A 24,243-nucleotide genomic window follows, 5' to 3' on the forward strand; every position below is an offset into this window, starting at 1 on the left:
GGTACAGGTGAATTGGCTTGGCTAAATTGTCCGTAGTGTATGAGTGTGTGTGTGTGAATGTGTGGATGTTTCCCAGATATGGGTTGCGGCTGAAAGGGCATCCACTGCGTCAAAATGTGCTGGATAAGTTGACGGTTAATTTCGCTGTGGCGACCCCGGATTAATAAAGGCATCAAGACAATTGTGCTGCCCATTACATTACAAACCACAGGAGAGGGCAAATTCTTCAGCAGGATTGCACTCCTTCTCATACTTTAGCCTCCACATCAAAGATCCTGAAAGCAAAGAAGGTCAAGGTGCTCCAGGATTGGCCAGCCCAGTCACCAGATATGAACATTATTGAGCATATCTTGGTTAAGATGGAGGAGGAGGAATTGAAGATGAATCCAAAGAATCTTGATGGACTCTGGGAGTCCTGCAAGAACGCTTTCTTTGCCATTCCAGATGACTTTATTAATAAGTTATTTGAGTCATTGCAGAGATGTATGGATGCCGTCGTCCAAGCTCAAGGGAGTCATACACAATATTCATTCTTTTTCCACTGCATTATGACTTTATATTCTATACTGTACATTATTTCTGTTAAATGACAAGTCTTTTGTCTAAGCACAGTCAGACCTTACTGTCCTAATGAAATCATTAAAAATCATATTTCATTTTGGTAAAATAAGCGTAATCTAGAGGCCTTCATATCGTTACCTTCATATTAGCCACTTCTGTTACCAAATGAGCAACTAGAATTCATTATTCGTCATTCCTAAAACTTGGATAGATGACAAGACTTTTGTCAGGTAGTGTATATAGGCAATATGATGCATAGATTTAAAGAAAGCCTATATGATGTGAAATAATGTCTATAAATACATTTATCTTTGAGTTGCCAGTGTGGACCATGTGCACTGCAAAAAATGCTGGGTTCCACACAGTTCCTTTATGTTGTCCCAACACAAATCGTTTAAGTCAACTTATTTTTTTTTTTACAAATTTAAGTGAATTGAACATAAAAAAATTTGGTTGTCCAAAAAATCCCTAAGACTTTTGTTGATTCAGCGTAACAAGCAGCAAAAATTGTGCAAAAAATCAACTCTTCCTTCATAATCAGGGAATCAACGATACACAGTGCGAAAGATGTATATTCGTTGACTTTGTAAATAGTAAATCCTTAATAAATTCAGTTCAGTAAAGTGAAATTGATGAACTTTTCACTGAATTATTGTCCAAATGACAATGTGCTTTTAACTTAGTGTAAAAACATAAACATTAAAACATATGCTGCCACCTACTGGTGTAATGAATTGAACTTCGCAAAACATTTATAAACTGTACTAGCTAGCAGCCAAATATCCGCTTGTTAGGTGTGACATCACACAAAGCGGCTTTCGGGTCTAAGCGCTCCATCAAACTGTATGGGGACGTTTTGGTGTTTAGTTGTTTTTTTTCTTTAATTTCTTCAGATTTTCACGTGAAGTTAAATTTTTACAAAAGTGAAAACATTAAATGCAAGTGTCTGCTTTAATGTTTCATTGTTATTACATTTTTTTTGGTGAAAAATTTTTTGGTGTTCACCATAACATTATATTAATGCAAAAATGAAACAACACACTCACACTCGTACATGTACTTATTAAAAGATGTAAAAGAATAAGTCACAATCATTAAAATGACAATTAATAAGGATTTTTACTCTGCACTGTGATACTTTAATATAATCTTTTATTATATCATTAAATACCTAAAAATATTGTTGGTACCTAAATTACATTCTAGTGATTACTTTCTGTAAATCATAGTACAAATGTATAATAATCTTTAAAAACAAAACACCAAACATTCTAATGCATAAAAAACCTATTCGTCTTAGACTCGCATTGACTGATTATAATACTGTATTGCATTAAACATCCAATCCACTGGTAGAAACCTTTATAGCTTTTTTTCTGACAAAAATCATCCTAACATATGGTTTTAAAATGCCATTTTGCCAATCCTTCACAGACACCTGATTTTTCTCTCAGATTCCTCACATTCTTGGAATTACACTGAGAAAATCCATCATTCCCGAATTCATCAATACTGTCTATATATTTTATACTCGGTCTGTCTCCACATCTTAAAAACTGCCTTTTAAAGCCCTGCAAGCTCTGATATCCAATATGCTCGTCTATTTATTTCAGCTGAACCAAAAGTTTGATTGGTTTTCAGCTTACGAAGAGCCGGTGGGAAAACTGAGGTCGATTAAAGCCCAAGATAAAGGTTTGTGTTTTTACTTCTGTAAGATTTTATACCAATCCATAACACAAAGACATTAAAGAAAGTCCAGATAAACCTGTGAAATTGTTTTGATTAATCAAAATAGACTGGCTGGGATTTACCTTAATTAAGAAGAGTTTGTTTTTTCTCAGTGTTGTATGAGATCTTTAAACCGGATCATAAGGCTGTCACTGTGATGCTGCCAGTTGATGCATCGGTGAACGACATCTTGACTACATTAGTGGATCCTGACAGAAACTATGTGCTTGTCAAGATGAATTCCTCAGGAGGTAAATTATCAGATTCATACGATTTGGGTTCAGAGAATCATTTGCCACTCTTTACTTGTTCCAAACCTTTATGGAGTTTTTTTTTTCTGTTAAACAAAATAAGATATTTTGAAAAATGTTCTTTTCCACAGTATTTGTTTTCTATAAATGGAAGAAATTGGTTACCGGTTTCAGCTTTCTTTAAAATATAAACTATGAGATTCATATGATTTGGGATCAGAGTTGGAAATTCTGTCATCATTTGCCCACCCTTTACTTGTTTCAAACCTTTATGAGGTTCTTTCTTCTGTTAAACACAAATTATAATATTTTGGAAAATGTTGGAAAGTTGTAAACATTGACTTCCACAGTATTTGTTTTCCCTAAATGAAAGTAAAAGCTTACCAGTTTTTAGCTTTCTTCAAAATTTAAACTATGAGATTCATATGATTTGGGATCAAAGTTGAAAATTCTGTCACTTTTTCCCACCCTTTTCCAAACCTGTATGTTAAACACAAAAGAAGATATTTTGAAAAATGTTGAAAATCTGTAACTATTTACTTTCATAGTAGAGATAAATATATTGAAGAAAATGGTTAAAGGTGTTCAGCTTTCTTCAAAATATAAACTATGACATTCATATGATTTGGGTTCAGAGTTGAAACTCTGTCATCATTTGCTACCCTTCACTTGTTCCAAACATACCTTTATAAATTTTGATAAACACAAAAGAAGATATTTTGAAAAAGGTTGGAAACCGGTAACCATTGACTTCTACAGTATTTGTTTTTTCTTCTATGGAAGTAAATGGTTATAGGTGTTGTGATTTATTTAAAATATAAACCATGAGATTAATATGATTTGGGTTCAGAGTTGCAAATTGTGTTATTATTTTTAATTGTTTCAAACCTTTTTGAGTTTCTTTCTTCTGTTAAACAAAAGAAGATATTTAGGAAAAATGTTGGAAATCTGTAACTGTTGACTTTCACAGCAATGGTTTCTCCCCTACTAAATGGTTACAGGTGTTCAGCATTCTTCAAAATATTTTCACTGGTGTTCAACAGAAGAAAGAAACTCAAAGATATGTAACTAATTGAGGCTTAGCAAACTTAAATTTTGTATTTTTGGGTGAAATCTTCGTTTGCTGACCTAATCAGATGTTTCATGTAATCAAAGTCTCATCTGCTTTGTATGTTACAGACAGAGTCCAGCTGAAGTTGGAGACCACAGCAGTGTCTGCCTCTTTAGGAGTGAACGAAAAGCTTTTCCTCTGCACTTCCAGCCAAGTTGAACAACTGGTGAGAGATGCCAACATGATTACCACCTTTATATAGTAAAAACACTCTAGAAATGAGCTGTAATATGCTTAACTCTGATAAATCTGTTGTTCTATGCATAAAAAACTGCATTAGAAATCAATTGATTAGGTAAGAGACTCGAGACTAAACAAGAGTCAGTTCAACTTTTGGTTCAGCTGAAAAAAGATGACTAAACTGGATATAAGTCTCATGATTTGAAGAAATTTCAATATAATTATTGTACCCAGATGTAAAAAAAAAATTACTTATTTATTATAAATTCTATAGAGTACAAAAGGAACATTTCTATTTTAACATTTTTTTCATACAATAACAATTAATGGCTACTAATAATTTAAACTTGAAAAAAAAAACTGCTAAAGTGATTTTTAACAATATGACGTTTAAAGATCCTTGTAACTAATTATTTTGCCATAATTATGCAATACCTTCAAACAATCTCAATATGTCAGCTTTTCTAAACAATAATTGGTTTGTTTTTATTGTATTTATTTAATCTGAGTAATCAATATCAATATATACACATGTAATTATGGAACCAGACAAAATGACAAATATTAGTCTGTATGCTTCTCTGTCAACTAGCATAGAAGAGTCTAAGTGCACCAGCAACCACTTAGAAACCATCCAGAACAAGACATCTCAACATCTTAAACGTCCTAGAAACCATCTATAGCACCTTAATTAAACCCAAGCAACTGCAAAACAATATTTCAGACAACAATCTGATTACCTGATCAACACAGACCTTAGAAATCTCACAGCAACCTTGAAGTCTCTAGAAAATCCGTAACAATATCCTAGCAATTGCCCAGAGTAATTTAGCAACCCCAGAGTAGCCACACAGAACACCTTAGCAAATGCATAGCAACAACCTACCTCCCAAATAAGACTGAATGCTTATTGCCCGGGATAGAAGGTTATAGTAGATTCTGGACAATATAGCAGAACAATAGTTTTGTTAATAGAGGGTCATCGTAAAACCCAATGTGTACGTGTGTGGTTTACCTCTGACAGACACCTGATAAAGAGCAGCTGGGGCCGGAGAAGAGCACCATGGACACTCTGGAGCAGATTTGCTCCAAGGACATGGCCAGTCAACACACCAGCTACGACTGGGAACTCTTCATGGCCATGCATGAGGTAATAGACAAACCAACAAACACACTTGTCACTGGCATATAACCGTTTCATTAAACATGCAATGACAGTTTCCATTTAAGGAGGAACAAGTGAAGTGTTCAGATGCAAAAACCTCTAAGTGCCATCTGAAATGGTCTTCTAAAATGAAGGTTTTTTTCTCAGAAATTCACTTTTATGGGAACGAATAGGTTATTTTCACTGTCCTTAATGTACAATAACTGAAAATAAACATACCCTGTAGAAGACTGAGAAAAAATGCTCATTTTAGATGAACATTTCAGATGGTTCTTGAGTTTTTTGCATCTGAACTCCTAAAGTGCTCCATTAAGATATTTTAAAATGTTGTTTTTAATGTCTCTTACAACTGGTTTACACCCATGCAAGGTAAAAAAAAAACAGTTCAATCTTCTCATTATGTACATCGCAGCACAGTTTCTGAAATGGTTTGTTCAGTGATTCAGTCTCTGAGACAAAAATGCTTTTCTTACTTAAGAGGTTTTGTCCCGTTTCCAAATTTTAATTGATTCTTAAATCAAGAAGCATTTTTAGACACGCAAAAAATATTTTGTTTTCAAACATAATAAGTCAAAATTGAGTGATGTTTTTGTCTTGTTTCTAGTCCAGATATCTACAGATTTCTTAAATCAAGAAGCATTTTCTAAACAAGCAATACATATTGTCTTGTTTTCAGAAAAAGTCTAAGTGAAGTGAGTTTTTCCGTAAAAATAGTTAAATAATCTGCCAATGTGGCTAGTAAAGTAATCTTGTTTTCGCTTTGAAATAAGATTATTTTGCTTATATATTTGCTATTATTTCGGAAAACAAGACAACATTTTTCGTTTGCTTCTTGATTTGAGAATTTTTAGACATTTGGACTAGAAATCTCTGAGTAAGACAAGGATTTTTGCAATGCAATTGGCCAAACTCAGCTTATAAGTCTTCCTCAACACTTGAAAACATTAATATAAACAGTGACAATGGCATCAATTTTACTGTATCAATTTAAGCTCACATTCTCATCCTTTAGAAGTGCATGCAAAGTGGATTTAATATTGCAATACAAAAAACAACAACATTTCCTGTTGTTACAAGACAAACCAAACTCTGCCGTTCCTCAACAACTTCAGTGTTCATAGGCGGCAAATAAAAAATATACTATGCAAATGTATAACAAACCCACATAGGTTTGTTTAGAAAGTCTGCAATTACTGATAACTCATTTCAGGCAGTTCCCTTTTCTTTTTGGAGACATTTATCAGAAACTCTGATCATTTAAAGTTTGCACATCGTTTACATGCACATTACAGACTGCATGAAAGGTAATATGTGCAAAAGCAACAGACATAATTATTCATTCATTTTCTTCAGCTTAGTCCCTTATTTATCAGGGGTCACTTGAGCGTAAAGCATATGTTCTACACAATGGATGCCCATCAGTACTGGCAAACATCCATACGCACTCATAAACTACAGCCAATTTGGTTTACCCAATTCACTTATTGTGCATGACTTTGGACTGTGGGAGAAATCAGAGCACACGTTAACACAGGGAGAACATACAAACTCCACACAGAAATGCCAACTGGCCCAGCCGGGACTCAAGACCTTCTTGCTGTGAGGCGACAGTGCTAACCACTGAGTCACTTTAATGGTGACGTTTAAATACTAAAATTAAATCATCCTTACCGATCACAATTAGAGCAGAGTGATGTTGTATATATTAGCTTTGGCATTTAAATAGAAATGGCGTCACGTGTTCAGGCACACAAACGTCACACGGATGTGATCAGTCATGTGTGCGGTGTATCGGTTCAAGAATCAAACATGACAGAGAGAGTGAGTCAGTGAAATAATTTACAGCCGAGCTGTCTGAATCGCACGCCTGGCTCACACCTACTGAGTAAACATTTGAAATATGTGACGTCTGCCGTGCCGCCAGCTCACAAATACACACATATTAGGGCCTATCAGATGTAGGAAGTAAAGTGAACACGTGTGTCATTTGGACTACTTGTCCTACATTCGGAAGAATCAGATACTTCCAAAGTTCACCCGAAATAAACATAAAAGAGGAGATAAATAAAGCTCTTATCTTATAGAAATATACTAGCATAGTATACTATATGCAATAAAATCAATTTAATATTTTAATTTATTTAGATTTGTCTTAACAGTTGAGATTTATACTAAAATGACACTAAATATTAAAATATTATACTAAAGATAGGGTTTTTAATGCTTTAAACACCTACATTTATAAAGAAAACACACTGTGAACATTAATATTGTGTGTAATATTATGCTAAATGCATTTATGTGACAACATTTTTTTGTTTTGCTCAAAAATAAAAACTTGTATAATTTTAATGATAATTTTTTTGTTGTTGGTAAAAGTCTTCAATATCCTCTGTATATTACAAATACAATACCTTGTATTTGCTGTACTGCAGGTGGAGCTTGTCTACTATGTTTTCGGACGGGAAAAGTTCCCTGGATCCACCACAGCAAACCTCGAGCGGTTTGTTCGTCGCTTCAATGAGGTTCAGTACTGGGTTGTGACTGAACTGTGTCTCTGTGAAGACCTGGGCAAGAGAGCCATACTGCTGAAGAAGTTCATCAAGATGGCTGTTGTGTGAGTATTACATCAACTGACAACACTGTTAGTGGCCATATACTTTATATATACAGTAGTAGAGGTTAATCAAAATCTGTCAATGGTTTAATCATTAATGCTATCATTACACAAGATTTATTTTACGTCACATGAGTTCACCTTCACAACTTGGTTCACCGAATATTTACCCAACCCACTAATTTACATAATCTTTAAACAAACTTTGTGCTCAGTTTGTGTCATTGCAACTGTACAGTTAGAGTACATGCACAAGATAATGCAGATATACCACAATAAATGTTAGGAATACATGCTGAAACAAATGTCTGTAAACAGTGGTATTGCTATTTGCATCATATACTACATGATTGGTTGTGTTTTTTTTTTTTTGTTTTTTGGAGGGAAGGCTGTGGGGAGTAAAGCAATATAAAACCTAATAATTTACATACAGAGATGCACTAAGATTCCCATATATCAAGCAATGACTATAATACCTTAAGAAAGATTTGTGATTTCTTCAAAACTTTTTGCCATGCAAATGTTGGTGTAAAAAAGTGGTTATTTTTTAACTCTTAAAACCAAGTACTGACATATGTCAATCCATTTTATTTTCTTGATTAATTTCCTTCCATATGTAACTGTGCTCTTAATTTGGTGGAAATTGTCATTTTAATCCCCCTCTACAAAATCAATGTTATTTTGGTTTTGACCCATTTTTAGTTTTGCATTTATAAAACGGCCCAGCCTGTATTGTTTTCAAAAATAACACTTTTAATACAGTTTAATATATAAGCCTATATTTTTTAAGTTTTTTAAAAAATTATACAGTTAAAGTCAGAATTATTAGCCCCTCTGTTTATTTTTTCCCCAATTTCTGTTTAACGGAGAGAAGATTTTGTTCAACACGTTTCTAAGCATGATAGTTTTATTAACTCATTTTTAATAACTGATTTATTTTATCTTTGACATGATGACAGTAAATAATATTTACTTAAACACTTCTATTCAGCTTAAAGTGACATTTAAAGGCTTAACTAGGATAATTACATTAACTAGGCTGGTTAAGGTAATTTAGCAAGTCATTGTATAATGATAGTTGATTCTGTATAGCGCAGACTATCCAAAAAAGTTAGCTTAAAGTGGCTAAAGATTTTGATAATCAATAATAATTCTGACTTCATAATAATTCTGACTTCAATTGTACAGTAAAAAAAAAAGTAAAAAAATAAATATATATATATATATATATATATATATATATATATATATATATATATATATATATATATATATACACACACATACATACATACTGTATATATACAGTGCTCAGCAAATATAAGCACACCCCTCACAAAGCTATCTTTTAAATTTGTATTTTTAATAGGAAGCTATACAATATTATATTTGTGCATATGTATTAGATTAGTCAGTACTGGAGCTTTGAAAACCAACAATCTGGAGCTTATCTGGAACTTATCCAAAATATAATTTGAATATATACATATATCTGTTTAATAAATCTGTTTTGTTTAAATGCACCAAAATATATTGCATATATTCACTGAGAAATGGATCAAAATATTCATTTTTAAAATGGGGTGTACTCAGTTATGCTGAGCACAGTATATGTAGATATATAAAAACATCTTTACATATTTGCCAAAGACTTTTCTCATTTTAATTTAATGTACACAAATAGCTAAAACTAAAAATTTTGCATAATTTTCATAAATGCACATACATTTTATAAAAAAACAAACTTAACAATATTGGAATATAACTAAAATATATATTAAAGAAAAGAAAATAAAGAAAAAAATTATATAAAAGAAAATAAATTAATATTTAAAACTGGTATTTAATATTTGATATTTTGGTATTATCAAAGTAACTGATTTTATAGCTCATATCATTAGTGACCACTAGAGGAAGCTAAATTTTATTTTATTTTTTTTACCTCTGTTCACAGGTCTTGATCATTAATTATGATGTCTCATGTATGACATATAACACATACTACCAATTATTTACAATGAAATAAACTCATATGACTTGTTTGTATTAGACAGTATGAGCTCACGGGCGTCTATTCTGATGTGTTTCAGTTTGAAAGAGCAGAAGAACCTCAACTCTTTTTTCGCAGTAATGTTTGGCCTCAGCAACAGTGCAGTGCAGAGGCTCAATAAAACATGGGAGGTAAGGACGAATGCGCTTTCTTAGGCTATATAATAATCTGCCTTTAATAATCTACACTACTCCATTTACATTTATTCATTTAGCAGACACGTTTTTCCAAGGCGCCTTACAAATTAGGACATTCCCCAGTTTTAATGTGCTAAATGTTATAAGTAATACTATAAAGATTACCATCATACTTTTCTTTTCTGAAACAGCTTGAATTGAAAAAAGTGCAATGCTAATTCATTTGACTTAATAAAAAAATACATATATTTTGATCTCATTGAACAGAGACTTCCCAATAAAACCAAAAGGATCTACTGTGCATACGAAAGACTGATGGTAAATGTTCACACACACTTTTCAGGGATTGTTCAATATATGTGAATGCTATATATATATATATTAATAATCTGTGTTTTAGGATCCGTCCCGTAACCACAGGGCCTACAGACTGACTATTGCCAAACTCAGCCCTCCATACATTCCCTTCATGCCACTGCTTCTAAAAGGTACAGTTCACTAGTGAATCTACAGTTTATGTTACTTCTACAGTAGTATATAGTGGATTACAGTTTAATCAGCTAAATGCATCACTTACCTACACAGATATGACATTTATTCATGAGGGAAACAAGAACTACACTGATAAACTGGTCAACTTTGAGAAAATGGTGAGTTTGTGGTCAGAGTGCTGCAATTAATTAACATTTAAACTCTATACTTTGGACAAAAACATCTAATGTGTGTCTTTTTTTATCTTGTTTTAGCGCATGATTGCCAGAACAGTGAAGACAGTTCGGGATTGTCGAAGCCAACCTTACGGTACGGCTCCCTCTAGTGGTGTGGTTCACAGAACACCACAGTGTTTAAAAGGGATAGTTCATCCAAAAATGAAAACTGCCTCATTTACTCTCCCTCATGTGATTTTAAGGAGCGCCTATTTGCATTATAAAAGGTCATAGTTTTGGTTTTGGGGATCTCCAACAAAATTCTGATTTGCATGCAAGGTCAAAAAACACTTTGATTGTCTTATAATATGCATTTATTTTTACCTAGTTATCCCAATGACTACCATATGAATCATTCAGTGATTCATTTGTTCCCAAACCCCTCCTTTGCGTGAGGCTAATATGTGCTGATTGGTCCAATGACCCAGTCTGTTGTGATTGGTCGACTAAGTTCAGCGCGAAACAGAGAGAAACAACAACCACAGCTATGAAGTAGCACAGAGTATGTCAGAGCTCAGTGCAGGAAGCACCAGCATATTACTCTACTCTTAACCCTAACCCCAAGTAATAACAACGACACACATTCAGTATTAATCCACACAGTGGCAAAAGTTGAACTATTTAGAAAATTGACCGCGCCGAACAGCTGATGGTGGCCATAGCAAAGACATACGGCAGAGGATCACAAGTTCAGAAATGCATTTAAGTTGGTAAAGTAAGAAGCATGCATCACGTTTTCAACGCTGTTTTGTACACAATATGTGAACAGCTTCATTTAGATTTAGCCTGAGGCCCCGTTTACACTAATGCGTTTTAGTTTGAAAACGCATACGTTTTGCTATGGTTACGCCATCCGTCCACACTACGCCGGAGTTTTCGAGCGCCAAAAACAGAGGGTTAAGGAAACGCTGAAGAGGCCGTTTCCATTCTAAAACGCTGCTGTTCTGTCTCAGTGTGGATGGGGGAAAACAGAGACATCTGAAAACGAAGGCGGGGCTGCAGACATTCGCCTCTCTGATTGGAGCTTTTTCTTCAATATTAAGTAGCCTACACACAGTTCAGTCTCGCATCCTCTCCGTGTAAGTTCAGACTTCGCAAGTTTGATATGGAAAACAAACTCCCGGGTGTACTTTATAAGATCATTTACATCACCCTGGCTATGCTGTTTTACTGTCTTATCAAAAAATTTAAAACATGTGAGGAACTGCCTATTTTCATTTTGGATATTAGCAACTTAACAGACATCAAAAATGTTGAGGTGTCGTGTAGCTCCACATTTATATGAGCGTCATCTTCATGCATATTTATAACAAAACCGAGCCTATAACATCACTGCCTCTTTTCATTTTTATTGAAAATACGAAACACCCTTTCTATAACTGAATATCATTTTAAATAACCAATAATGGCCATTTTAAAATATAACGTACAATAAGTTTATACAATAGAGAAAATAACGGCAAGCCATCAGTCAATTGGGCAGAATCTGTGTTAGCGGTTACATTAATTAAGATATTAACCTAACTTATACTTGCGCTCATCCAAAACACGTTACCTGAGAACAAGTAGCCTAATAGATTCAAAAGACCAAAGTCGGGGAATATGTTGATGAACAGTTCGACGTGCCCTGCTCTCATATGTGCTCAAAGCATGCTGCAGCGCATGTCAGATTGTGTGTGTCTGTGTGAGTGTGTGGTCACGTGATGTGCGTTTTCACCGTTTTAATGTAGACGGAGAGTTGTTCAGAAACGCTGGGTGAAATGCTAGTGTGGACGCGGATCGTTTTCATTCTAAAACGCCGTTTTAAAACTAAAATGCACTAGTGTAAACGGGGCCTGAGAGATACAGTGCAAGCACTGATCTATAGTAGATAAGTGATTACAAGCCGTGCAGAGCGATTTCAATTTACAAGACAATAAATACATATTTTGACTACAGAAAACGAGGCAACAATTTTAATTACACTTACATGTTATGATCAGGAGGAAGAAGAAACTTGTCCATATAAACTTTAACAGTTACTGACTAAGTCTCTGCCAAAGTCTGACAAAGTTCCATACATCAGTCTTTGCTGATCCTTCCTTTAATAGCAAACGGCCGGCGACTCCCGCACTGCAGTGTAGGTTATTGTATCAATCTTTAGAAAATGACAGGAACAACCACAGCACACGGTTGCCTATACTGTGGTATTGTTGTCAAAATTAGCGTTTACCCTTTATTCCCACAGCAAAATCTCCATCTGTCAGTGATTGTTATCTCCGTGTCATGATCAATCCCATAATCCCCGGTACATATTTGCTGATGTACCGTATCAGCGTCAATGCTTTCAGGCAAAAGATCTAAACCCAACACGATTCATTTATTGGACTCTGAATTGACTATTTCGTTAAAGAATCAATAGTTTTAAACACGATGCACTTTCCGATTTAAACCTCTGGATATTTTCATTCACTTGGTGCTGTCCTAAAACACTGCATAGAAGGTGATTTTCAAAAACTCTTCAACCCTTAAGTTTCTTTCTTCTGCCAAACACAAAAGATGATGTTTTGAAGAAGGCTGGTTGCTGTGACCTATCAGACAAAAATGACTCGGGAAGTCAATGTGTCCCAGCAACTAGCAAATTTCAAAATATCTTATTTTGTGTTTAACTTAAGAAAAAAACTTAAATAGTTTTTCAACAAGTGAAGGGTGAGTAAATTGCAGTATTTTCATTATTGGGTGAACGATCCCTTTAACACTGTTGCATTTAAAGTTGTCCTACAATGAAAGCTGATAGCCTTAAATGGCTGTGTTTACACTGCAAATCTTAAAGAAGTTATAAAATAGAACATTTTATTGTTTTTGAACACAGAAGTAAATAGAATAGTATAATCCATGATAGTATAAATCATATTTTTTACTAATACTATACACTTCTGGCGCAAAAAACTTGGTTTATAAAATATAATACATTTATATGTGAAAATGCATTTCATGACCCCTAAGATCTGATCTCTTGACCGTATTTGATTTTTGTGGTATAATATTACGCGTACATGCAAGTCAGATATGAATCTCTGGCTCAGAACAGATTAAAAAAAATTTATGGACATACGTTTACACTTATGGAACATATTCATCTCTCTGATGGGAGTAAAACAAAATCTGATTGTTTTTGTGGAAGTGTAAATGCAGCCAATTTGAAAACCAAAAATAGAGATCGACTTGATTTTTGTTGCTTGAAAATGAATGAAATGGTTGTGGTTTGCTGTCATTTTGATTTCAATTAAGTGATGGTGTGTCGTGTGCTTGCTCTAACGTGTCATCTGAGAAGAGATAGATATTGGTGAAGGAGGGAAGAAATACTTAAGTGCATGCATTCATGGATTAATGATTTATTAGAAATGGTGTCAATTCATTAAAAAAAATAATAATAATAAGACGTCAAACTTCATTTCATGGTGACTTTAATTCATATCTCACTTATTCATATCTAAATTCAGAGTTATTCTGTGCTTTTGCAGTGCCTTCATCTCCGCAGAAAGGCTTGACGGAGAGAATGTTCTTGGATGCTCAAGCTATCCGAATATCAACATGTACGTCATTTCTTTCTCCTCAGTCGTGATGTCAGGAATGCGGTTTCCAGGTCCAAGCCTCTATACTCACAATAGATGACCAATCTTTTACTTTTAAAACTACAGTCTCACAGTGTCCTGGTAATATTTCAGTGATTCATAAAAGATTAATCAGTGCCTGGCCATATGAGAAGCCAGTATAGATCCACTAGCATGATTTTACAGCACACAGAGAGCCTTAATACCATTTGTTTTTGGAATTAGGTAGATTGCTTGGATCTGGAAACTTGACGTCAGACTTAAACCCCTTTGTAACACTGCATGCTACATCCCAGATATCTCATAATTTTCCCCACCTCCCTCCTACTTAAAGTCTGCATCAAAAAGTTCATAACAACTTTGCATCAGTATCAGAATTGGATAGAGGACTGGATCAGCCGCAGGAATGCAGACCTCTAGACTGGGTTTTATTTGAGCTCTCCTCACGTCATCTAACTTGCAACAAACTAATTGTTACAGTAAATTGGTTAAGGATATTCCACCTCAAATAGTCAACATTATTAAATAAGAACTACAGTAGTAGATTGGTCTACTATAAGAAATGCTGTAAAATGTAAAATGATGTAAAATGTAGAACTGCAACTTATTATTTGACACACGCGTCTAACCTACAGCTTTAAGCTGGTTTAAGCTGTTTTTTTCAGCAGGGGTGCTAGTCAAAATAAGGGTTATTCTATGATTTTGGCACAATTGGCAGGACATGAAGTGTTCTTGTTGAGTGAGGCGACATCTTGTGGTGAAAATAATTACAACTAGAGAAAGGCACTTAATTTAGATGTAGCCTACGTTTCAACTCGGATTTTCCAATCGGTAACTGTTTTAGACATTACTTTCAGCGTTTGAAAAATGAAATGACAGGTAATGCGTCCTTTAAAGTGATGAAAGAACATTTCATTGTTTCGCTCTTACCTTACTGTTTGAAAAGACCATTCAGGGGAGGAAAACCTGACAGCAGTTTGGGCTTACGAGTCACGACTACGCACAGCTGACGTGACACGCTCCATTTGTCCAATCGAAATCCGCAAACAATCAAACGTTGACTAGGAATCTGAAACGCGTTTAACCCCGATTAACATTACACGTCTTCCCAAATTGCATACTAAATACGCTTTTTAACCCCGAATAGCACTGGACAGCTTCTGAAATCGCAAACTAAAAAATGTTAGTGGCAAAATGTCTACATTTTAAACGTCTAAAATACTACAATGACAATATAGCCTGACCAGCGTAACCAGGCTGGGAGCCCAGCTAAAACCAGCTGTGTCCATCCATCTTAAACCAGGCTGGTCAAGCTGGTTTTAGCTGGTCATTTTCCTGCCTGACCAGCTGAGACCAGGCTGGAATGGCTGGAAACCAGCCTGAAAATGGCCAAAACCCCTCTAAAACCAGGCTGGTCAACCAGCTAAAACCAGCTAACCAGCTTAGGCTGGTTTAAGCTGGATTTTTCAGCAGGGAGTGTATCCGGGTTACTGAAATTACACCCATGGCTAATTTATTTACCAATAAACAGGGTGCGAATTACAGGGGGGTTGATTGAGGTAAAGTTGGTTTTATATTCGCACATCCAGACTTTCTCCTTAATATAATTTCAGAAAAGTATTCACTGCAAATTCTACAGTGAAACCATATTAGCAGCCAACAACCATCAAAGTACAACATTGTTCATAGTCAATTAAATAGTGCTAATGTTTTTTAAAGTCATACTTACATGTGATTTCAGTCCAAACATTTAAAGTACCATTGTAAACAGTGTAAAAAGCTGTAAAACCAATTTTACCTCAATGGGGGTTTGTGGGGACTGACCCCCCTAATTAAAACTTAATCTCCCCTGAAGGGCGTCAAAACAACATAAATAGTCTTCTAAGTAGTGGGAAATAGGGTTTATTCTGATCTGTATCTTGAAAGATAACATTAAAAATGAAAATAACACATAAGTATACATTTTACCACCAATAATGGTTCATATTATTGCGAATGCACAATCAGTCTATGCGAGAAAAAAAAAAAATTTTATCAGTCTGAAACCATCAGATCAGAGCACTGAAGACAGCTTAAGTATTCACAAGACACTTTTCTTGTAAAATAGCAGTTTGTTTTTTTTACATATAGCCTAAAAGTAAAGTCTAATTATATGCATAGTTTATAGTTTGACCTACAGTACAGTACCTACAGAACAGCTAATTAGACAATACTGTTGGTCAGAATACACTAAATATTTGAGTTACTTTAACATTTTGGGTTTTACAGTGTTTGTGATTTACTGATGCATTACCGAAAAGTTGAACCTCCTTATCGTCAATGTATTATTTGCACCCTGCCAATCAGTACCTACCAACATTAGTTCACCCAAAAATGAAAATAAATTCACCATTTACTCACCCTTGTGTGGTTTTAAACTTTTGTGAGTTTCTACTGAACACAAAATAAGATAACAATTAGGCTACAGTGGAAGTCACTGCATGGTTTAGCTTTCTTTAAAATCTCTTCCTTTGTGTTCAAAAGAATAAGAAACAAACTGAATCAAGTAAAGGGTGAATAAATAATAATAAAATGTTCTTTTTTGGGTGAATTATCCTTTTGAGATGCAATTTTGGGTGCTACATTGGGTTCGATTCAGGAATGTCAAACACTCCTAGGAACAGGTTAATTCCAAACCAACTTCAACACACTTACCTGCAGGTTTCAAACAAGCCTGTATGACTAAGTTAGTTTGATCGGGAGTGTTTACAGTAATTAGAGTTAAAGCTAAACTGTGCAGAGCTTGTAACCCTCCACGAGTTTGACATCTGTGGTTTAAATTGAGCCACTGTTTAACAAGTATGACTATCTCTAAAAAAAAAAATTAAAAAAAAAGATGTGGTAAGTTATGTTACAAAAAGAGCAGAAATACATCAGGCTGTCTTTCTAATTCTCACTTTTGCCTTTTGTAGATTCAGACCAGTCTCTGAACCTCCGCAGTGCCACCAGTATCAGACAGTACATCCAGAACCTGAAAGTGATCGACAATCAGAAGAAACTAACTCAGCTCTCCAGAGCCTTAGAGCGCTGAGGTCCCGCAAAACTGCTATCTTCAGCCCATTCCTGCTCCATATTGGAGAAAAGAAAAACTGAACAGATGGAAGCCATGACCACCCTATGTGTGGTTAATTGGTGTAAATTCTCACAATTGTCCACCAGTGCTGCATGAACTGCAAAAAGTTGAGAGCTGGATGACAAATGCTGACAATGGACAATTTTCTTTCTTTTTTTTTATTGCCTTATCAGAAGTGTTCTGATGTTTGGGTCATATCTGACTCAGCCTACAACGTGAGCTAACAATTCACTTCAGTGCTGCTGGCATTAACTGTTATTTATAAAAGATTTATATCATGAAGATGTTGATCACAGTTCTATATCCATTCGCCACAGCCCTTCAATTGATTAATGAAGTTATTGTTTAGGAGGCAAAACCATATAAAATGTTTGACATTAACATTAAATATTCAGTAAGAGGCCATGCATTAAAATATTTTTTCTCTTTTGTTTTGTTGTGATCTCAAAATAATTTGTTTAGTCATGATCTCGACATAACTTTTTGCTATGACGAGATCATGATAAAACGAATTATGATTCACAAATTTATGACCACAACTTTTTTTTGCTTTTATGTAATAATAATAATATTAATAATAATAATTATTATTATTATTAATATCCTGCCTTGCGAACAGGGAGAGAATAGCTTAACTGCAGACGTGCAACACGTTAAAGACATTCAGAACAGCCATAATATTCATTATTATATTCATGTTTATGATTATATACTATTATTTACAATAAAATCCCCGTAACTGTTACCATTTTAAAGCAACTCCATATGGCGCAGTTTTAAAGTAAATCACTTGCGGTAATGGTCAAAGCAAAAGCAGGATCTTAATCGTTCTTCATAATTAATTCATACACGCAGCAACTTATTTTGAGCCATATAGATTTGCTTTAAAATAGTAACAGTTAAGGGAATATTATTGTAAATAATGATATAAAATCATATACATGAATATAATGAGTGTACGTTATTCATGAGCACGAACGTTTGCGCGCATATTATCATGGCTGTTCTGAACGCCTTAAGCTGCGGTCACACTAGAGTTTGTGTGTGCGAAGTTCTGTCGTGCGCCGCTGCGGGATTGAACAAGCTTGTTAGACATTTTAAAAAGCGAGCGATTGCTCCATATTTTAAATTTCTGTCCAGAGATGTCATGTTTTGATCCCCGATTGGTCTCACGCAAGTCAAGTGATGCGATTTCGCAGGGCAGAGTTCACCAATCTTGAACTTTGCACCGCAGCAACCTGCAAAACTTGACGCATGACCCTGCGTTTCCAGTCTGACGCATTTGCGTGCGTTTGAATGGAAGTCAATGGGAGGAAAAGCCCAGTGTGACCGCAGCTTTATGTGTTGCACGAATGCGCATCTGCAGTTTGGCTATTCTCTTTGTTCGCAGGGCCGGTGCAAACTCACTGGCAAGACATTGGCCAGATATTATTAATACTACTACTAATAATTATTATTACATAAATAAATAAAAGCAAAAAATAAGTCATGATCACGACGTAACCTTTTGTTTGGTTGAGACCACAACATAATTAAGTCGTTATCACGAGAAAACAACTTTTTGTTATGTCGAGATCACAAGAAAACGAGTTGTTAAGTCAAGATCATGAGATGATTAAGTCGTGATCATGACAAAACAAGAGGGAAAAAATATTTTAATGCATGGCCTCTTAGGACTTCCGTAGTACGTGGCATAACAGAGTGTGGATTGTTTAATTATTGAAAATGAATGTACATAAATGCATTGCTTTTCAATACAGTCATGGTCTCTCCGCACTTTTTATTAAGCAGTATTCTAGTTCTGTCCTTTTAGGAATATTAACCTTTGAATTTCATTGTTCGCAAGCACTGGAGAACAACTGATAATACAGATTATTATTAGCTGCTGTATATAAAAGCCAAATACCACTGTTTAACAATTTAAATATTCAGAAACTGTTTTATAGACAATATATATGAAAGTATATACCTAATGCATTTTTTTCTAATGGAGTGTTTATTTTTTATAAATAAATTATTGAACATTTGTGACGCTGTTTCCTTTGTTACTGAACATTTTGTGCATTGTCAACATCAAAACCAATATTGAATACAGTGCATCCGGAAAGTATTCATAGGACTTTTTCCACATTTTTTATGTTACAGCCTTATTCCAAAATGGATTCAATTAATTTATTCTCAAAATTCTACACACAATACCCCATAATGACAATGTGAAAATACAGTTGAAGTCAGAATTATTAGCCCCCTTTCGATTTTATTATTATTTTTTTTTATATTTCCCAAATAATTTTTAACAGAGCAAGGAAATTTTCACAGTATGTCTGATAATATTTTTTCTTCTGGAGAAAGTCTTATTTGTTTTATTTCGGCAAGAATAAAAGCAGTTATTAATTAAAAAAAAAACATTTTTGGGACAAAATTATTAGCCCCTTTAAGCTTATTTTTTTTCGATAATCTGCAGAACAAACCATCAATAACTTGCCTAATAACTACAATAACTTGCCTAATTACCTTAACCTGCCTAGTTCACCTTATTAACCTAGTTAAGCATTTAAATGTCACTTTAAGCTGTGTAGAAGTGTCTTGAAAAATATCAAGTAAAATATTTTTTACTGTCATCATGTCAAAGACAAAATAAATCCGTTATTAGAAATGAGTTTTTTAAACTATTATGCTTAGAAATGTGCTGAAACAATTGTCTCTCCGTTAAACAGAAATTGGTGGAAAAAATAAACAGGGGTGCTAATAATTCAGGGGGACTAATAATTCTGACTTGAATTGTATATATTTTTAAACTGTTGCAAATTTATTAAAAATAAAAAACCTGGAAAATCACATGTACATACATATGAATGCAGCAATGCACAGAGAGATCCTGAATAAAAACCTGCTTCAGAGTGCTCTTGACCTCAGACTGGGATGACAGTTCATCTTCCAGCAGGACAATGACCCAAAGCACACCGCCAAAAAAATCAATGGAGTGGCTTCACAATAGCTCAGCTCAGTGCCCTTGAGTGGCCCAGCCAGAGCCCAGACCAAAATCTTATTGAACATCTCTGGAGAGATCTGAAAATAGCTTGTACACCGTCGCTTCCCATCCAAACTGAGCTACTCAGTACTTGGAGGTACTCAAAGGAGGAATGGGCAAAAATTCCCAAAGACAGGTGTGCCAAGCTTGTGGCATCATATTCAAAAAGACTTGAGGCTGTAATTGCTGCCAAACGTGCATCAACAAAGTATTGAGCAAAGGCTGTAAACACTGATGTACATGTGATTTTTCAGATTTTTTATTTTGAATAAATTTGCAACAATTTCATAAAATCTTTTTTCACATTGTCATTATGGGGTATTTTGTGTAGAATTTTGAGGAAATAAATTAATTTAATCCCATTTTGGAATAAGGTTGTAACAAAAAAATGTGGAAAAAGTGAAGCGCTGTAAACCTTTCCGGATGCACTGTATAATCAAAATCATTAGTTGCAAATATTTTGTATATGCCAGCAAAAAAATAATTCACCAAAAGCTGTACAAAAAAATGAAAGATTTATTTTAAAAAGCAAACTGTAAATACAAATAATAATTACTTGAACATCCCTCTGATTCTCCCCAATATGGGGTGATGAAATACGTCAAATCAGTATCAGCTGAAAAATTAAAATAATCTCCTCACCAAACATATTTACAACTCAATGCAAAAAAAAAAAAACACAAACCAAGATTTGGGGCTGGTAAAAAAAAAAAGCAAAAGAAAATAAACAAAAAAAGAAGACATACCCAGTGTTTCCTCCTGTTTAAAATACAACAAAAAAAATCTCAAGACTAAAATCTAACTTTGGAGGAATAAATATTTGTTTGTAAAAATGTACAAAATACATTAAAAACATTACTAAGGATTCAAGTCGAGTCTGTGTGTCAGCTTCTTTGGTTGTGTACCAATTCAAACTACCCCATTTGTTTGGTAAAACCTGCATTTACAATATGGCAGACAAAAAAATGTCTAAAATGTCTATTTTATGGCATTATCACACTTAACCATTAAAAATAATTCTTCTTTGACAGATGAAGCCGTGTTTCTGTATGTTTTAGCCTACAGCATTACATTAATTACCTTAAATCTGGGCTAATTTCAACCCTCAAACTGGGTGTTGTCTTCAAATAATCCTTATTTCTGAGAGCGACACTAAAATAAAGTATTATTATGCACATAGAAAAAGTTGAATATTGCACTTCCATACAGATTTCCTACGCATCCCACGGTTCCAGCTGCTGTCGCCTTCTAGGCAGCTCGCTGAAACAGGAGTTTTCATTTCATTCCCGCACTCAACCACTTCAGCACCATGATGTATGGAGGCATTTCTACTGACTGTGGCACTCCAAGAAAAAAAAAAAAATCACATCCATACACACAAGCAGAACACAAACACGCATACAAAAGACAAGAAGTATACAGGTGTATTTCAACATTCAGTCCCTGGATGAGGCCTGCTGCCTTGGAAGAGTTTTTGTGTAAATCTCCATCCAAGTCTACAGTGGGTCTCCGTTTGCCCACAGAAGTTTGGAGTGATGACATTGTTTTTGCTCTTTTGGCCCGAGGGTCTGTTAGCGTAATGGCAAAGCACAGCTCTGCTTCAAGGCATCGGTGAGGTTTCACAGACTCGGATCCAGTTTTGTCCCAGATGACTTTTAAGGCAAACGGCTAACATTCAGTAGGGAAGAACGGTCGCCTTCCGCAAAGGATCCTGACAATGTTTTCCACTGAAAGAGCGCCACTTGATCCTTTACGCGGCATCACCTGAGAGTGAAACTTGGCTTGCTATGAGGCGACTGAGCTGAAAACATCTCGTTCAGAGTGAAAACTCTATCCATTAGAAGTCACGTGACAAACAAACATTTAAAATGTCTTCATAAACAAAATAGACAGCAGGAAAATGGAGATGAGGGTCCCTGGTGAGGTATCCGACTACCTCATTCTCGCTTGCAAGACACAATAAATCAGCAAAACCTGTATCATTAACTTTGGTTGGATGTGAAATACTGCATAGATGTTCTTTGAGGGTGTGTTTTAGTGAGATAGCATGCTAAAAATAGAAAATGCTACACTGCGGATTGTTTAACCTTGAGCAGCTGTGGGCTAAAAAAAAAAAAGACATGAAATTGTTAAAAAAAAAAAATCGAACATAATTACATTAGTGCAGATTGAGTCCAACTTGGGCTGAATCCGTTTTTTTTTTTGTTTTTTTTCTGCTTTAGCAGGTTGCCAGTGATCCTGAGCTTTGGTTCAGATCAACCCAAAACTGTTTGTGAGCGGCAGGCTGTAAGTGGTGGTTAAAAGTGGAAACCCACATCAAGGGGAAAAAACGAGTTAAAATAAACAAAGTCAACATTCATTTGGCTTTAAGTCCTCAGGGTCTCGTTATCTAGTGCAGTACAGTGAAGATCCAGTGATCTTTCCTCCGCCGTCTACTCTACTGCAGTCTAGTCTTTGTCTTTTCAACAGCAAGTCAGCTTCTCTTTGGACGGCCTTTGGTTAAGGACGTGAACCATCTCTTCGTTTAGGCCTCGGATGCAGCCTGAGGTTTGAGTTGGGCTTTTTCCATCGCAGTGCCGTATGGAGTTCGCTTGAAGAAGCCGAGCTACAGAAATCAAGGAGAGAGGGAGAAAAATGCATTTAAAATTGGTTATGGTAAACTTTTTCAGTACATCTATAGGCTAATTGGCTGTTAAGTGAAGGCGGTAGGTCCGATGTAGCCTTTGCATACCCTTCGTCATACCCTAACATGCACCTCTCAAAGAATCTAAATATACATTGTGATGATGCAGAGTGCAAGGGTATGATTGGACGGCTTGGAAGCAATGATAAGTGTGGACGAGGCCAAGAGCCTAGGGAGTGGAGCGAGGATGATTGAGCGGCACATCCTGATTTTGTTAAGTACGATGCGATCCTGTCTAAGTTGATCCTTGAACATCATTTTTGTTTGAAAATGTAATCCATGCCTATTCCATACCTCTAAACCCAAGCATAACTGTAAATTATATCCCAAATTAGAGGGCAATAATAGTTGGATAACATCAACAATATCATATAGAAGTGCATAAACCTAACTGTAAGCCTAAACTTGACATAAACGGTAAACATATCCCTCAACTCTTATTGGCTGATTGAAATGTTGTTCCAGGATCAACATAGATGTTAATCCAGGAACATGTCCAACTTGGTGAAATCAGATTGGCGTGGTTGTGTGAGTATTTAACAAATGCTATATCCGAAATCGCCTACTACTCAAATAGACATTGAATTTGAATTTACTTCACAACCATTAGAAAAGTACTATCAATATAGTATGACTGTGAGTAGTATGAATGGAACTTGGACGTACTACAATACATCCGCCATTTGTCATTATCATGTGACAGCATCAGTTGCGTCGCTTCACTCCCATTCATGAATTATCTCACGTGCCATCATAGGATAGCGAAGCGTCCCTCAGACGCGCACAAAATCTCGCCAGAAGTAGTAGGTCATTCAGGTACTTCTCACATACTGCTTTTTGATTACCATGAATTCTGTCATACTACTCTGCTTGCATGCGGTTTTTCGTCTACTATATAGTACTGAAGCAAGCAATTTCAGATGCAGCCTTAGTCATGGAGGAGCTCTGGATGGATATATATAGTTTAGTGTTTAGTTTATGTATAAAGTTGTGGAAGATTCACTGGTTCTCGCCTTTTTCTTCCTAGAATGAGTGTGAGTTTGAGCTACTTCTACAGTAGCTTCATACGCATTTCCAGCATAAACCCAAAACATCAGCAAAGATGCTCAACACAGTGGAACACTGAATCCCCATGGCCTACTAGCTTTTCGTAATTGTTATTGCCAGAGCAGCACAAACAGAATGCAGAAGTATAAACGCTTACTTCAGCGTCGGTCTGGAGGTAGTGGACATTTTAAAAGTGGGGGGGACAGCTGAATAAGATCGAAAAGTTTACTTTCATTTAATTATTATCGCCTGTTTCTAAATGGTCTGTCT

At 35.3% G+C, this 24,243-nt stretch overlaps 2 protein-coding genes and 1 long non-coding RNA gene across 20 annotated transcripts in view; 1 reads left to right on the plus strand and 2 right to left on the minus strand.

Moving 5' to 3' along the window:
* LOC137489139 (uncharacterized) overlaps window positions 1–15,100 on the minus strand; it is a 49,532-nt gene extending 34,432 nt beyond the window's left edge. For 6 of the 9 annotated variants that reach the window (XR_015523800.1, XR_015523803.1, XR_015523801.1 and 3 more), the window contains exons 1-3: window positions 15,031–15,100; window positions 7,411–7,563; window positions 4,847–4,962 (exon numbers count right to left, since the gene is read on the minus strand). This is a non-coding gene — a long non-coding RNA (uncharacterized LOC137489139). Of the gene's footprint in view, window positions 1–4,846; window positions 4,963–7,410; window positions 7,564–15,030 lie in introns of those variants that run through there. The other 3 variants (XR_015523806.1, XR_015523805.1, XR_015523804.1) reach the window with 2 other exon arrangements.
* rapgef3 (Rap guanine nucleotide exchange factor (GEF) 3) overlaps window positions 1–17,613 on the plus strand; it is a 76,800-nt gene extending 59,187 nt beyond the window's left edge. For 3 of the 10 annotated variants that reach the window (XM_087307518.1, XM_087307521.1, XM_087307516.1), the window contains 12 exons: window positions 2,175–2,253; window positions 2,403–2,540; window positions 3,720–3,817; window positions 4,856–4,981; window positions 7,432–7,613; window positions 9,704–9,794; window positions 10,068–10,118; window positions 10,201–10,288; window positions 10,386–10,450; window positions 10,547–10,601; window positions 14,011–14,082; window positions 17,052–17,613. In XM_087307518.1, coding sequence (XP_087163644.1) covers window positions 2,175–2,253; window positions 2,403–2,540; window positions 3,720–3,817; window positions 4,856–4,981; window positions 7,432–7,613; window positions 9,704–9,794; window positions 10,068–10,118; window positions 10,201–10,288; window positions 10,386–10,450; window positions 10,547–10,601; window positions 14,011–14,082; window positions 17,052–17,170 — 1,164 coding nt within the window. In that variant the 3' untranslated portion in view covers window positions 17,171–17,613. Of the gene's footprint in view, window positions 1–2,174; window positions 2,254–2,402; window positions 2,541–3,719; window positions 3,818–4,855; window positions 4,982–7,431; window positions 7,614–9,703; window positions 9,795–10,067; window positions 10,119–10,200; window positions 10,289–10,385; window positions 10,451–10,546; window positions 10,602–14,010; window positions 15,541–15,631; window positions 16,953–17,051 lie in introns of those variants that run through there. The other 7 variants (XR_015523783.1, XR_015523781.1, XR_015523782.1 and 4 more) reach the window with 4 other exon arrangements.
* A 3,126-nt stretch (window positions 17,614–20,739) lies between these two features.
* The window catches only part of itga5 (integrin, alpha 5 (fibronectin receptor, alpha polypeptide)), a 112,015-nt gene continuing 108,511 nt past the window's right edge, over window positions 20,740–24,243 (minus strand). Inside the window, exon 30 of the mRNA NM_001004288.2 lies at window positions 20,740–22,848. Coding sequence (NP_001004288.2) covers window positions 22,768–22,848 — 81 coding nt within the window. The 3' untranslated portion in view covers window positions 20,740–22,767. The remainder of the gene's footprint in view (window positions 22,849–24,243) is intronic.

Source organism: Danio rerio, chromosome 23, assembly GCF_052040795.2.
Source record: "Danio rerio strain M-AB ecotype USA chromosome 23, GRCz13ab, whole genome shotgun sequence".
NCBI lineage: Eukaryota > Metazoa > Chordata > Actinopteri > Cypriniformes > Danionidae > Danio > Danio rerio.